Source organism: Chelonia mydas, chromosome 4 (genome assembly GCF_015237465.2).
Source record: "Chelonia mydas isolate rCheMyd1 chromosome 4, rCheMyd1.pri.v2, whole genome shotgun sequence".
Lineage (NCBI taxonomy): Eukaryota > Metazoa > Chordata > Testudines > Cheloniidae > Chelonia > Chelonia mydas.
Genome location: NC_057852.1, coordinates 44,951,778 through 44,965,877, shown reverse-complemented (window position 1 = coordinate 44,965,877; position 14,100 = coordinate 44,951,778). Strand labels below are relative to the sequence as shown.

The 14,100-nt window shown below is 41.0% G+C and overlaps 1 protein-coding gene across 4 annotated transcripts in view; it reads right to left on the bottom strand.

Moving 5' to 3' along the window:
• The window catches only part of INTU (inturned planar cell polarity protein), a 109,780-nt gene that overhangs the window by 33,099 nt on the left and 62,581 nt on the right, over nt 1–14,100 (bottom strand). For all 4 annotated transcript variants that reach the window (XM_037897172.2, XM_027821611.3, XM_037897174.2 and 1 more), the window contains exons 6-8: nt 11,873–11,962; nt 10,259–10,336; nt 6,595–6,784 (exon numbers count right to left, since the gene is read on the bottom strand). In XM_037897172.2, the coding sequence (XP_037753100.1) occupies nt 6,595–6,784; nt 10,259–10,336; nt 11,873–11,962 (358 nt within the window). The remainder of the gene's footprint in view (nt 1–6,594; nt 6,785–10,258; nt 10,337–11,872; nt 11,963–14,100) is intronic.

Below are 14,100 nucleotides of genomic sequence, written 5' to 3'. Positions count from 1 at the left end.
GAAGGAACTTTCTGATGGCTCACTGGAAGAGCAGTGCACCGTGGAACTGGCAGCAGAAAAGGAAGAGGCAGAAGTTTCCCTGGATCTGGTAAGTTTTTGGCTCAGTTTTTGTGTTTATTAATATAGTTACAGTATGAACCAATGCAAAAAGTTATTACAAGCCCTAGGTAGCAATGTGTATCTGCTAATGGCAGATTGCACACCAGTGCCTTGGTGTTCCCTCCCCAACCCACCAAGTGGAATTCAATATGGAAACACGCGAACAGTGAAATAAGCCTCTAAAAGTGAAGTTTTACTTGAAAAGCACAATTTTAGCAAGGAGATTCCGGTTTGTTACAAATAAGAACCTTATATTGCCTTTCCTGTTAGCACGGTGCTCCGTACCTACTTAATGGTGTAATAAGCCACCAGTGAACTGGGGGAGGGAGGTTGAAATGTAGTCCATTTCAGTTAACTGTAGTCCATGTGGTTGATGTGTGATGAAATCATTTGTCTGAAATACATCTGGGGGTTTGAATACAGTCCAGAAATGTGCCAGAAATGGGGACTTGGGGACGGGGGGAGGAAGGGAGTTGCCAGCGGAGTTCTATCTGTTTGCATGCAGTCATAACAGTATATATCAGAAGCTGTGCAGAGGCACCAACCCACATGGATGCTAAAGCAACATCCTGTTGATTCCCTCATGAATTTTGCCCCAATCCCAGGTGCTGATAGCTGCAAACTTTTCCTGTAGCGGAACCTCCACATAAGTAGTCACATTTCAGGGAAGGGCATATTTTTCAGGGCCACCTCGGTAGCTGACCAGCTCTCTCCACTCATAGCAGTGCTGTTCACTCACCACATGTTTGAATGTTTCAGTGGCATACCTGGCTGTCTTCCTACTGGCAGATTTGAATAAAACCTCTTTTTGTCAATTGGGAACCCAAGAACTGTTACATCTTCCAAAATGTGGAATGCCTGAAATGATAGAGGAGGGTTATGTAGAACACCACGGCAACCGCTCTCCCCCAAATCCCAAATTGGACTGCAATTAAAAAAAAGAGAAAAAAAAGCAGCTGTGATTTTTAACTTACCATTATCTGTGCACGTCTTTGACTGCTATTAACTCGATAGTGTCCAGGGAACTTCTGTGGTTTGACGCGTACCTCTAACCATATAAAGTACATTTTTACAAAAGTAATGTTCTGTGTCCTTGAAGTTTCAAAAGGAATTTTTCTGTGCTCATCCACTGAGACAATAACCTTCTGTGTCTTGTCTGCTTCCAGGACCATTGACTTTTACAGACCATAGTACCCTGACAGCTTGCCCATGCTCCAGTAGAAGCCTGAGTCATTGTACTGTTGTGGCTTGGTCCTAGAGGAAGTGTTTCCATGATGAACTTATGGTTGACATTCTGGACAGAGCCAAGAAGCAGGTCCAATACCGAAGAGCAAGGGACTTACAGCAAGTGGAAAGGAAAGAGAGGCAAGCAGAAAGGCTCAGGCTGGCTGCACAGGATTTCAGTGCAGGAGCAGACACTTGCTTGACAATTCCTAGAATAGGAATGACAGATGAGGAAGGAAGATAGAGCAGAGCAGAAAGAACTGTTTGAGGGGATGCTTTTGCTAACAGCCACAATGACCTCCTGCTGTGCCCACCCCAAGGGCCTGAGTCTCCTCCTCTGTATAAAGTGCTACAGACGAGGAACAGTTTGGACAGTTCTATGGGTGGGCCATGCAATCAAGCCCTAACAGCAGACAGATAGGCCAAATGTACCCCATGCAGTCCCACACACTGAACCCCTCCACCCTGCTGCTCTGGTGCACAGAGTGCAGTAAATGTGTAAAGAAGGGAAAGGAGAATGGGAGGCCAGGGGACACGCAACAGTAGGGAATTTCAATCTTGGAAACTGTTTCACTGTTTGCTCTTGTTCATGCACTTTGTTTATGATTTTGTTAAAAGCTTTGGTGTTATTGGTGTGTTTTGGTGTCCTAATAGCAGGTGACTTGCCTGGCAATGGTTTAATATTGTGGTTTTCTAATAAATGTTTGAAAACAAAGGTTTTTATTCTAATACAAAATGTTATTACCACCACAGCATCACTTCATATGTGTATTTCAAATAATAAAGGTAAACACATGATAAGGGATAACTTGGAAGTTGTATGCAAACACTATTTATTTCTCAATACAGATATCTACATGAATCCGTAAGTGTAAATCCAAAGTTCTTCCCCCCTCCTGCCCCCATTTCATAAATGGTCATGTCTTTCAGAAGAACAATGTATGACAATCAACCCCCCACATCTTTTCTAATGCAAGCATTGCACAAAGCACATTCATAAACGTACTATTCTCCCTCTGCCATTGGCCCATGGATATCCATGATGTGGGAGCACAAAGCATCTGTAATTTGTGTTGCCTGGGTACTTTCTGGCTGAGTGTACCAGTTCAGCAGTCCATCACTATCACAGGTTAATCTGGAGGAAAATGGCTCACCTTTGGCTTCATAAAGATTGTGAAGAGCAGAGCAAGCCATAGTAATGTGGACAGCATTGATGACACGGGAATCCAAACTGTCAGTAGGCAGTGCCAGCAGGATTTCAATCTGCCAAACACACATTCAGCCAGCATTCTACTCCCACTTAGAGTATAATTAAACCTTCTTTTGTTTCTGAGATCATAAGCCAAGGCAAAAGGGAGTACATGAGGTCTCCAAAAACAACAGTGGGTGGGAACAGTAACTCCATTTATGAACAATGTGATTTGGTGGAAGACAGTCCCAGCCTGTCCATTAATATAGACTTCTGACTGGCAGAAAATCCTGGTATCATGAACTTCTCCAGTGCAGCCTCTGTGGTCCTCTAGGGCCTGTATCACAATGGAGTAGTTTATGTACTCACATGCTTTTTGAGGAGGACAACCAATGGGCATGAATCCCATTGATGGCTCAGGCACAGTTTGGAAACCTCATTCTCTCAAAGCCAGCAATTACTTCAGGTACATCTTTTATGCCTGCCACCTGGGGGTAAACTGCACACCTGACTGCCTCAGAAGCCTCTGCCATTACTTTACCCACAGATGATTTTACAGCACCAAACTGGTTGGCAATGGACCTGTATCAGTCTGTGGTAACCACTTCCTGATGGCTATAGTAACCTGCATGGCCACCCTCATGCGTGTCTTGTTGCTGCAGGGTCAGGACAAGCTGCTCACAAAGCTCTGGAAATGTAGCTTTCTTCATGCAAAAGTTCTGGACCCGCTGCTGGCCATTCCAGGTCTGCATGACTATATCGTCCCAGCAGTCTCTTCTTGTGGCCCTGCTCAAGAAGCACCTGTCTATTCAGGGGTCATCAGCGGCTGGACTGTGTCATGAGCAGCACCAGCCAGTTCGAGTCTACCATGTCTGTGTCCTCCCCCATCATTAGTTCTGTCAGGTGTCATTGGTGGGTCAGCAAACACAGCTGGAACGTCTACCAGCGACTCATGGAAGCTTTGCCTGTTTCCTCAAACAAGAGTGAAAGTGCAAGCAAGGCAAGCTCTTCTACTTGCAACGCCTCCAGGTTGCTGGCTCCGGTTGCTTGGAGCATGCAGACCAAAATGACGGCTTGGCAGGAGGTGCTGGTGGGCTGCTCAAACTTCCTGTGACGCACGGGGATGGACAGTCAAGTTTTCCCACACTGTGCCATGAATAAAGGGCAGCAGCAGTCACATTTTGGGATGGTGCTTGGAAGTCTGAGATATGATTGGTTGGACTTGGATGTGTATACTGTGGTGTGGATGTTGGTACCCGGCATTGAAAATTTCTCAACCTAGGGTCAGCAATCAGTGTAGACACTCAAGCCCTGGGTTCTCAAACCCAAGGTTTGCTGACTTAAGTTCCAATAATCCTGGGCTTTCATTGCAATGTGGATATACCCTTAGACTCTTGCTTTAATGCTTTGTCAAAGAACTTCTTGTGGCTGCCCTTCATACCTTCAGGACAGGAACAGAGCAGTGTCTGGCCACAGCTACTGACATTCATTTGACAGAATATGCCTTATCAGGACCTTGGGGTTGTAGGCCTGATAGATAGCAGCTATGAAAGATGAAGTCCAACAGTCACAGTGCATATATTATATATATTATATACATATAATATATATACATATATATATTATATATATTATATACATATAATCAATGGATATGTCAGTCAAGAAAATCCAAATTTACACAGGACATAAAGATCAAAACATATTGTAGTACTGCCTGTGATGGGATACTTAGACTTCTGTAAGGCTTTTGACTTAGTATTGCGTAACATTTTGATTAACAAAAATAGAATGATATAAAATTAACAGGGCACACCTGAAATGGATTAAAAGCTGGCTAGCTGATAGGTCTCAACATGTAATTGCAAATGGGGAATCATCCTTGAGTTGAGTGTTTACTTGTGGATTCCTGCAGGAATCTATTCTTGGCCCTATGCTATTTACATTTTTATCAATGACCTGGAAGAAAACATAAAATCATCACTGATAAAGTTTGCAGATGACAACAAAAATTGGGGAATGGTAAATAATGAAGATGACAAGTTACTAATGCACAGCAATCTGGATTGCTTGCTAAACTGGGAACTAGCAAACATTATGTAGTTTATTATAGCTAAATGTAAATGTTTACATCTAGGAACAAAGATTGTAGGCCATATTTACAGGATGGGAGACTCTATCCTGGGAAACAATTTACCTAGGGTTGTGGTGGATTCTCTATCACTAACAATTTTTAAATCAAGATTGGACGTTTTTCTAAAAGATATTCTCTAGGAATTATTTTGGGGAAGTTCTATGGCCTGTGGTATGCAGGAGATCAGACTAGATGATCACAATGTTCCCTTCTGGCCTTGGAATCTACAAAACCAAATAAAGATGAAGAAGAAAAAGATGGAAAGTGGTAGCCCGAATAAGGAACATTTGTTTTTGTTTTTTTGTTTTTAAAGACCCACTCTACTGTTTTCTTTTAACAAATATTTTTATTTTATACCCTAATTAGTCAGACCCTTGCCTGCTTTTAGAGGCTTAAAGAAAGGTTGCTCATAACAAAGGAAATTGGTCTTTTACTTTTAGAGAGAAAATGTAATAAAATGTATACTACCATCAAACAGGGGTTATTTCATTTGTATTTAGTGCTCAGATATAAAGTTGGGCTTCTTGACCTCTGTAAAATCAAATTAGAATGTTTCTCTCCTTCCTTAGTTACAGTTCCATAGTTAACAGCGGACGCAAGATGAGGTAAAACAGAAACAAATTAGTTAGTCTAATGTAAACTATGCGCTAAGTTTATACAAAAACAAGTGTTTATTAAAAAAACAAAACAAGAGCTGACCTATATACACACAATATAAAGAAAAACATATGTCAGGAATATCTTTTGTCACCAAAACACAATTACTCGTCTTTACCCTAAATGCGCTTCCATAAAATGTCTTCCCATAACTCTCTCCAAATATTAAGTTCTTTCTACACTGTAAAATTTACTATGTTGGGGCAAGATTGTGTGCCAACTACATTACAGCACAGTTTCGACTTCATATGTGGGAAGAACCAAATCATGTTGGGACCATACTACAGAACTTGCGCACCACAAAGGCGAGACAATGCTGTATTATAAAACAGTTGTGTCCCTGACGTATTATAACACATTGCTCCAGCACAGTAAATTCTGCAGTGTAGACAGGAGGCAAGCTGTAGAAAAGGTGATGGTAGGGCTTATGGAAATAGATTAAGGTCAAGTAATTGGCTTTTGATTACAAAGTTATTCTTGAAGTTCTTTTTCTTTACATAGTGATTTTCCTTCTGTTTTGGGGGAATTTCCAATATCCCCCACTTAAATCTTTCAGAAGAAGAGGTTCAGATGTAAGACTCCAAGCTCTCTAAGCTATACCGAATATTTCACCTTTTCTCTTCAAACCCTCCACCACCTTGCAGTTTAGTGCAGAAAACCAAACATCCTTTCTGTGTAGCTCTCGGCTCCTGCCTGAATTTGGGGGGAATTAGATACAGAAAAATGATGCATGGAAGCTGCACCAGTGTGTTGCCACACAAATGTCATGTGGCCATCTCTTCAGATTCTACAGCAGCTGGCTGCAACTCGGCTGCAACACAAGCTGCTCATATAAAAATATGACATTAAAGATTAGAAGACTGCCTACTGGAAAAATGTTTAAATGGTAGAACGAAACAAACACATATACCATCAATTGTTTTTTCTACTATAATTGCTACATATTGAAGATGTTTTTGTTAAACAAGGCCTTAACTCCTTTTTAGTTCATCTTCTCTTCCTACGTGATTCCTGAGTGAAGACACTAAGCTGTATTTACAGCAGCATGCTGTTGATTATGAAAATGTATGTGGGGTTCCAAATTCAGCATTACTGCTCCATAGAAGGATCTGGTAGAAAGAAAAGATGGCCTGGAACAGGGGAAGCCTTTGTTTAAATTACATCTTAGAAATAACAGCAAAAGCTACCTTGGAAAGGAACACAGAAAATGGTGTGGTAAATAAATTGCTTTTGTGAAATGTTTACCCTGTCACGTAAAAGTCCTTCTTAAGAGATTTGTAAAGGAGATTACCTTGATTTCTTGTGGCAGTGTTAACCAGCGTACCCCTGGGAGATTGTCTAAAAGCAATGCACTGCAGCCATCATAGTGCTGAGCACTGGGGCTGGCGTTTGAGTTGAGTCTGGCTGGCTGAATTGCTCGCTGGAAGAACAGGTTGAAAAAATGATCCAAGCGGGAAATGTTTTCCACCTGGCAAAAAGCACTGAACAAATATGAACTGGAAGTTAGAATAACATCGAGAGACTGGTACCTTGTTTGTATAATTGTCTATGTTATAGAAGATGCTTCAAAGCAGGATACTCCATTTGGATTAAAACAAAACAAACAAACAAAAACCACTCAGTGTTAAACACAAGGTTGTTACCCAGAATAAAAATAGGTTTGCTTGGAAAACAATTGATACTTCTTAATACCAATAGTTCTGCAGTTTACATCTTACAGCAAATTTCAGATTTTGAAATAAGGCTCTAAAATACATTCATCTCTTTGGTGACCTGGATGACTCTACCTGCTCCTTTTCTTTAGACATTTAATTATTTTTAGTGTACCTGCCATTGTTGACTATTGTTTAATTGATGTCAACCAAAACAATTTTAAATAAAAAAGATTATACTATAGCATGTTCTTCATATTACCTTCAGAAAATGAGAAAAAAATTCTACTATTCCAAATGTCTACTAAAGTTGTATCAAAATAAACTGATTTATCCATCATATTCAGTGTTTGATTCTTTTCGGAGATACATGTACATAGCTGCCAGTATATCTTTGAAAATTGCCAATGTATAAGAAGTGGTGCGTACATGCTTATTGGAGTAAACAGGAGACCCGATGTCATGTCAAATTATTCTGCCTAGAACACAACACATATATTTTTTTGCTATTTAACACAGGAATAGACATAACTATTATGATTTTCACACTGAAATTAATACAGTTATACTAACATTGGCCCTTGGCATTTTTATTGAAAACTGAAGTAGTATTCAAAATGTGCTAGATGATTTCTGAACACAGAGGAAGACAGTCCCTGCCTCAAATAAAGTTAAAAATTATGGACTGTATATTATAATAACAATCTAATAATGTAATCCACCTAAAAGTCTAGAAGAATAGGTCCCAGTGGCTTCAATGGACCTTCTGACATGCCTAAAGTTAAGCACACGTGTAAGTCTTGGCATGATCGGGACCAAAGCTGTTTAAAAAAAAATACTGCTTATCAAAGAAGGTTAAAAGAATTGTATTAGTGTAAGGTTGAAACAAAAACAGACAACAACATACAGACATCAGGCTTCCAGTGCAATAGAATCCAGTGCAAAGCCATGTAAATACAAAAAGCAAAACACTTGGTGTAAAAGCTTGCTCTCTCTGAGACCTCAGCTCTTGCCTCCTAATGCCCCTACTCTACTCGTGCTACATTGATGACACCTTCATCATCTGGACTCATGGAAAAGAAGCCCTTGAGGAATTCCACCATGATTTCAACAATTTCCATCCCACCATCAACCTCAGCCTGGACCAGTCCACACAAGAGTTCCACTTCCTGGACACTACGGTGCTGTCAAGGTTCCTCCCCCACTCTGAACTCTAGGGTACAGATGTGGGGACCTGCATGAAAACCTCCTAAGCTTACTTTTACCAGCTTAGGTTAAAACTTCCCCAAGGTACAAATTAATTTTATCCTTTGTCCCTGGATCTCCACTGCCACCACCAAACTCTAACTGGGTTTACTGGGAAACGTAGTTTGGACACGTCTTTCCCCCCAAAATCCTCCCAACCCTTGCACCCCACTTCCTGGGAAAGGTTTGGTAAAAATCCTCACCAATTTGCATAGGTGACCACAGACCCAAACCCTTGGATCTGAGAACAATGAAAAAGCATTCAGTTTTCTTACAAGAAGACTTTTAATAGAAATAGAAGTAAATAGGAGTAAAGGAATCACCCCTGTAAAATCAGGATGGTAGGTACCTTACAGGGTAATTAGATTCAAAACATAGAGAATCCCTCTAGGCAAAACCTTAAGTTACAAAAAAGACACACAGACAGAAATAGTCATTCTATTCAGCAGAATTCTTTTCTCAGCCATTTAAAGAAATCATAATCTAACGCATACCTAGCTAGATTACTCACTAAAAGTTCTAAGACTCCATTCCTGTTCTATCCCTGGCAAAGCAGCATACCAACAGACAGACACAGACCCTTTGTTTCTCTCCCTCCTCCCAGCTTTTGAAAGTATCTTGTCTCCTCATTGGTCATTTTGGTCAGGTGCCAGCGAGGTTACCTTTAGCTTCTTAACCCTTTACAGGTGAGAGGATTTTTCCTCTGGCCAGGAGGGATTTTAAAGGGGTTTACCCTTCCCTTTATATTTATGACAGGTGCTAATAAGCGATGGTCACAAAGACACCACCCTATACCGGAAACCTACTGACCGCTATACTTACCTACATGCCTCAGCTTTCATCCAGACCACACCACATGATCCATTGTCTACAGCCAAGCTCTACGATACAACCACATTTGCTCCAACCCCTCAGACAGAGACAAACATCTACAAGATCTCTATCAAGCATTCTTACAACTACAATACCCACCTGCTGAAGTGAAGAAACAGACTGACAGAGCCAGAAGAGTACCCGGAAGTTACCTACTACAGGACAGGCCCAACAAAGAAAATAACAAAACACCACTAGCCATCACCTTCAGCCCCCAACTAAAACCTCTCCAGTGCATCATCAAGGATCTACAACCTATCCTGAAGGACGACCCATCACTCTCACAGCTCTTGGGAGACAGGCCAGCCCTTGCTTACAGACAGCCCCCCCAACCTGAAGCAAATACTCACCAGCAACCACACGCCACACAACAAAAATAGTAACCCAGGAACCTATCTTTGCAACAAAGCCCATTGCCAACTGTGTCCACATATCTATTCAAGGCACACCATCATAGGGCCTAATCACATTAGCCACACTATCTGAGGCTCGTTCACCTGCATATCTACCAATGTGATATATGCCATCATGTGCAAGCAATGCCCCTCTGCCCTGTACATTGGCCAAACCGGACAGTCTCTACATAAAAGAATAAATGGACACAAATCAGACATCAGGAATTATAACATTCAAAAACCAGTCGGAGAACACTTCAGTCTCTCTGGTCACTTGATTACAGACCTAAAAGGTGCAATTCTTCAACAAAAAAACTTCAGAAACAGACTCCAATGAGAGACTGCTGAATTGGAATTAATTTGCAAACTGGACACCATTACATTAGGCTTCAATAATGACTGGGAGTGGATGTGTCATTACACAAAGTAAAACTATTTCCCCATGTTTATTTCCCCCCCCCTACTGTTCCTCACAGGTTCTTGTCAACTGCAGGAAATGGCCCACCTTGATTATCACTACAAAAGGTTTTTTTTCCTCTCCTGCTGGTAACAGCTCACCTTACCTGATCGCTCTCGTTACAGTGTGTATGGTAACACCCACTGCTTCATGTTCTCTGTGTATATAAAATCTCCCCACTGTATTTTCCACTGTATGCACCCGATGAAGTGAGCTATAGCTCACGAAAGCTTACGCTCAAATAAATTTGTCAGTCTCTAAGGTGCCACAAGTACTCCTTCTCTTTTAACCTCAAAATTAGTTATTAAAAATAAATCCTTTGGAAGCACTTACCTGTCCAAAGAACCATACATAAATTTTAAGGTTCTGACAACATCTGTAATCATGTTCCTTAGCTGAGAAAGAGGCACACTAGCAAAACAAAACAAAATAAGAAAACAGTTTAAGCTGTGTTTACAATATGATGAAATGCATCACGGATAAAGAGAGGGTGAATTTCTTTTTTGCTGCTGGCCTCACTGATTCACAATTTCTAATCCGCACACAAAATAGAATAGCAGGGTCTGCTCCGGGAGCAGGGTCAGACTCACCTCCGGGAACCTCTCCTGGTTGCAGGAAGCTCTGCTGCTGTTGTCTGGGACAGACCCTGTCCCTGGCGGGAGGCTGCAACCCCAATTGTCATCCCCTCCCCAGCACATGGAGAGGCTGCGGCCCCAGCTGTCAGCCCCTAACCTAGGCGGAAAGGCTGCGAACCCAGCTGTCACTCCCCCATTCTCCCAAGTGGAGAGGCTGCAGCCCCAGCTGTCAACCCCCAGCCTGGGTGGAGAGGCTGCGGCCCAAACTGTCACCCCCTTCCCCTGCACAAAGAGACTACAGCTCACACTGTCACCCCTCCCTCCAATGCACAGAGGCTGCGGCTTGAGCTGTCACCCCTACCCTACGTGGAAAGACTGTGGCTCGAGCTGTCACCCCACATTGCGGAGAGGCTGCGGGTCTAATTGTCAGTCCCGGACCCAGGTGGGAAGCTTCCAGGAAAACATGGACCTATGGTAACCCACCTTCCCATACCCTGAGACCTTCACTTCTGCACAGCTGCTGGTGGTGGCGCTGACTTTAAAGCTTGGTGCCCAGCCAGCAGCCACTGCTCTCTGGCTGCCCAGCTCTGAAGGCAGTGCCCTAGCCAGCAGCAGCGCAGAAGTAGGGATGGCAATCCCACAATCCCCCTACAATAACCTTACACCACCCCAAAAACCCTCTTTTGGGTCAGGACCCCCATGGTTACGACACTGTGAAATTTCAGATGTAAACATCTGAAACTGTGAAATGGACTATTTTAAAAATTCTATGACCATGAAATTGACCAAAATGGACTGTGAATTTGGTAGGACCCTACACATACGCTACATACTTAAATAGTAATATACAGTAGTTTTCCTTTAAGTGGCTTACTCCTGGTCACACAGAGATCGGTGGTGGAGCTGGGAAAAAGAGTTCCTGCCTCCCAGACAATGCACTCACTATTACTGTTATTTGTATAGCAGTAGCATCTACAGACCCCAATCAGGATTGCAGCCCCTTTGTGCTAAACTCTGTATACTCAGATAAAGAATAGAATCCCTGCTGCAAAGAGATTACAATCCAAATCAGATACATCACATTAACTATAATTTTTTTCCACACAAATAGCAGTTTTTGTTCAGGGGATTTCAAATATTCATAAAAGTCACAATATTTTTCAGTGACAAACTAGTTCTGTCATGTTCTTGGCAGTGATTTTCCATACACCGCAAGCTGAATAATTCCTACATAGGTGCAGAGTTACCAGCCATACAACTGAAAACATAGCTCTATACATATATTAAAGTGATATAAGAAAGTTACTATTCCCAGGTCTTTGCACATTTCAATAATCTTCTAAAAAATAAACATGCTGTGTTTAAAACTCACCTTTCTGCAGGAAGGCCAATTACAAGCAACTTGTCAGATTCTTTCCAGTAAACCACCTGAACCAGTTTCCCACACAAAAAAAGGGATGAGCTAGAAAAATAAAGCCAGAAAAAATGTTTACTTAGGCTTTATGAAGGGTCATCATTTATTCTGAATGTTAATATATGAAGCTTTATGCTCACTTAAATACTGAGTATTCAGCTGGGTCACACAATTGCATTTATAATTATGGAATTTGAAGTGCACACTCTACAAGTTATTTGTAAGGTAATCATCTACTGTACAATAGATTTTTTAAACAAATTGATAGGGATAATGGGAAAACATAACAATAAGATCTATTTCTTAACATTTCCACAAACGGTTACCGAAAAAACTGCTAGATATCTTTCCTTTTTTTCTAAATACAGCAGAATACTGGAACACACTAAAGAAAAGGCAGCGAAAAAAATTTCTGGAGAGTGCAAACAAATTAGAAATATTGTCCAGTTTTAAATTAAGATGTATTTATACCAATGATTTTTGCAAAACACACCCAGATTAGTCCGGTGAGCACTGGAAACAGTGAAAATTCTCTACCACGTGGGAGCTCCAAAAGGCTCTGTCCCTTCTTAGGTTAGAAAAATGCATTCTGGAATTACAAGGAGAGCATCCACTGAACCACCCTTTAACAGCTTTCCTCCGGTCCTTGCCTCTTTATTGCCTTTTCCTGATTTCTTTGGAGTGGCTACTGATAAGAGGGATGCTAGCTTTGCACTGCCAAACTGGGCCAGGAATAGACCACTGGATCTGGCACCAAGAGTATAAATATCTGAAGAAAATGTGTCACTGCACACTAAGATGCAGAGCATGCTGTTAATAGTAATGAGCTTACAGACAGCAGCACTTCACATCCAACATATCTTATAAACTTCCATATAAACCATAACTTTGTATGAGCTGTATGTACAGGATTGGTTCTTCAACCACTGAAATACAGTCATTTGTATTTAATGGTACAAAGCAATACTACAGTACGTAAAAGACTGTCAGATAAGAAATGCAGAATATTTTTTCCAGTGGAAACTACAGGGAGAATTTAGCCAGGCCAAGTATAATGTCCAAGACACCAGGGTTAAAGCCCCTATTGTTACAAAATGGGCCTTGGGACAAACTACCACAAAGGAGAGGACTTGCTTTATGTTCCAACCAAAAGACTCCTGAAGTAACTCCATGCCCCATGTGGGAATCAAGTACTATGTCACAGAGATGAATGCAATCATCTCTTTCTGAGCCATTAAGGTGTTCTTTAGAGGTCTTCCACTTAGCTTACAAAATTAACAGGATTTCAGCAGAAAGTGGTACGGCTATAGACTCTAGGCAACATTTTCAGTGGTCAAACCCTTGGTTATATTCTCATATGAGAGACCCCACAAGTGACTTTGGCTCCTCAGTCTCTTTTGAAAATAGGACTTCAGCACTTTCAAAATTTTTTACCTGAAATAATGACAAAGGTAAGCCTGAATTGTTACAGTATTCAGTGTGTTAATCACAGAAATATATGGAGAATGTACATATTTTAAATGGAGAGTGAAGTGGGACAAAAAAAGAGGGTTGGAATCCAATAATCTAGCTACCAGACTATCTCAGATTAAATATAAAACCAACAGATTGAGTTTGTTGGTTGCTGCTAAACTTCAAGATGTTTTAGAAGACTATAAATCTCTCTCTACCTAAATCGAAAAGACTGAGGAAGGTGGTCTTTGTGATTAAAGTATTATTGTATTGGGACTCAAGAAGTCTGGGTTCAATTTCTGGCTCTGCCACAGACTTGCTGTGCAACTTTAAGCAAGTTATTTAATCTCCCTCTGCCTCAGTTCCTGATCTGTAAAATTTGAGTAACAATATTTTCTAAATCATGCAACTGCTGTGACAATTAATTCATTAACGTTTATGAGATGCTGAAATACTACCCTAATGGGGGACATGAAGCCATAAACAGTGAGTATTAGTGGGTGTAACATCCTGCAGTCATAATGGTACTGAAATTTTCACAGACCACAGTTTCCAAGTATTACTTTCCCCACCATTCCTATTACAGCCTTAGACATTTTAAATAGCAACTTAAGATACCACTGTATCAAAGTGAAATAAAGTTATAAAGAGTTTAGTTTAAAATTTAAAAAAGCAAATAATTTCAGTTTTCAAGCTCTCTTTCTATGATTAAATCACTCTATTTGGTTCCAATA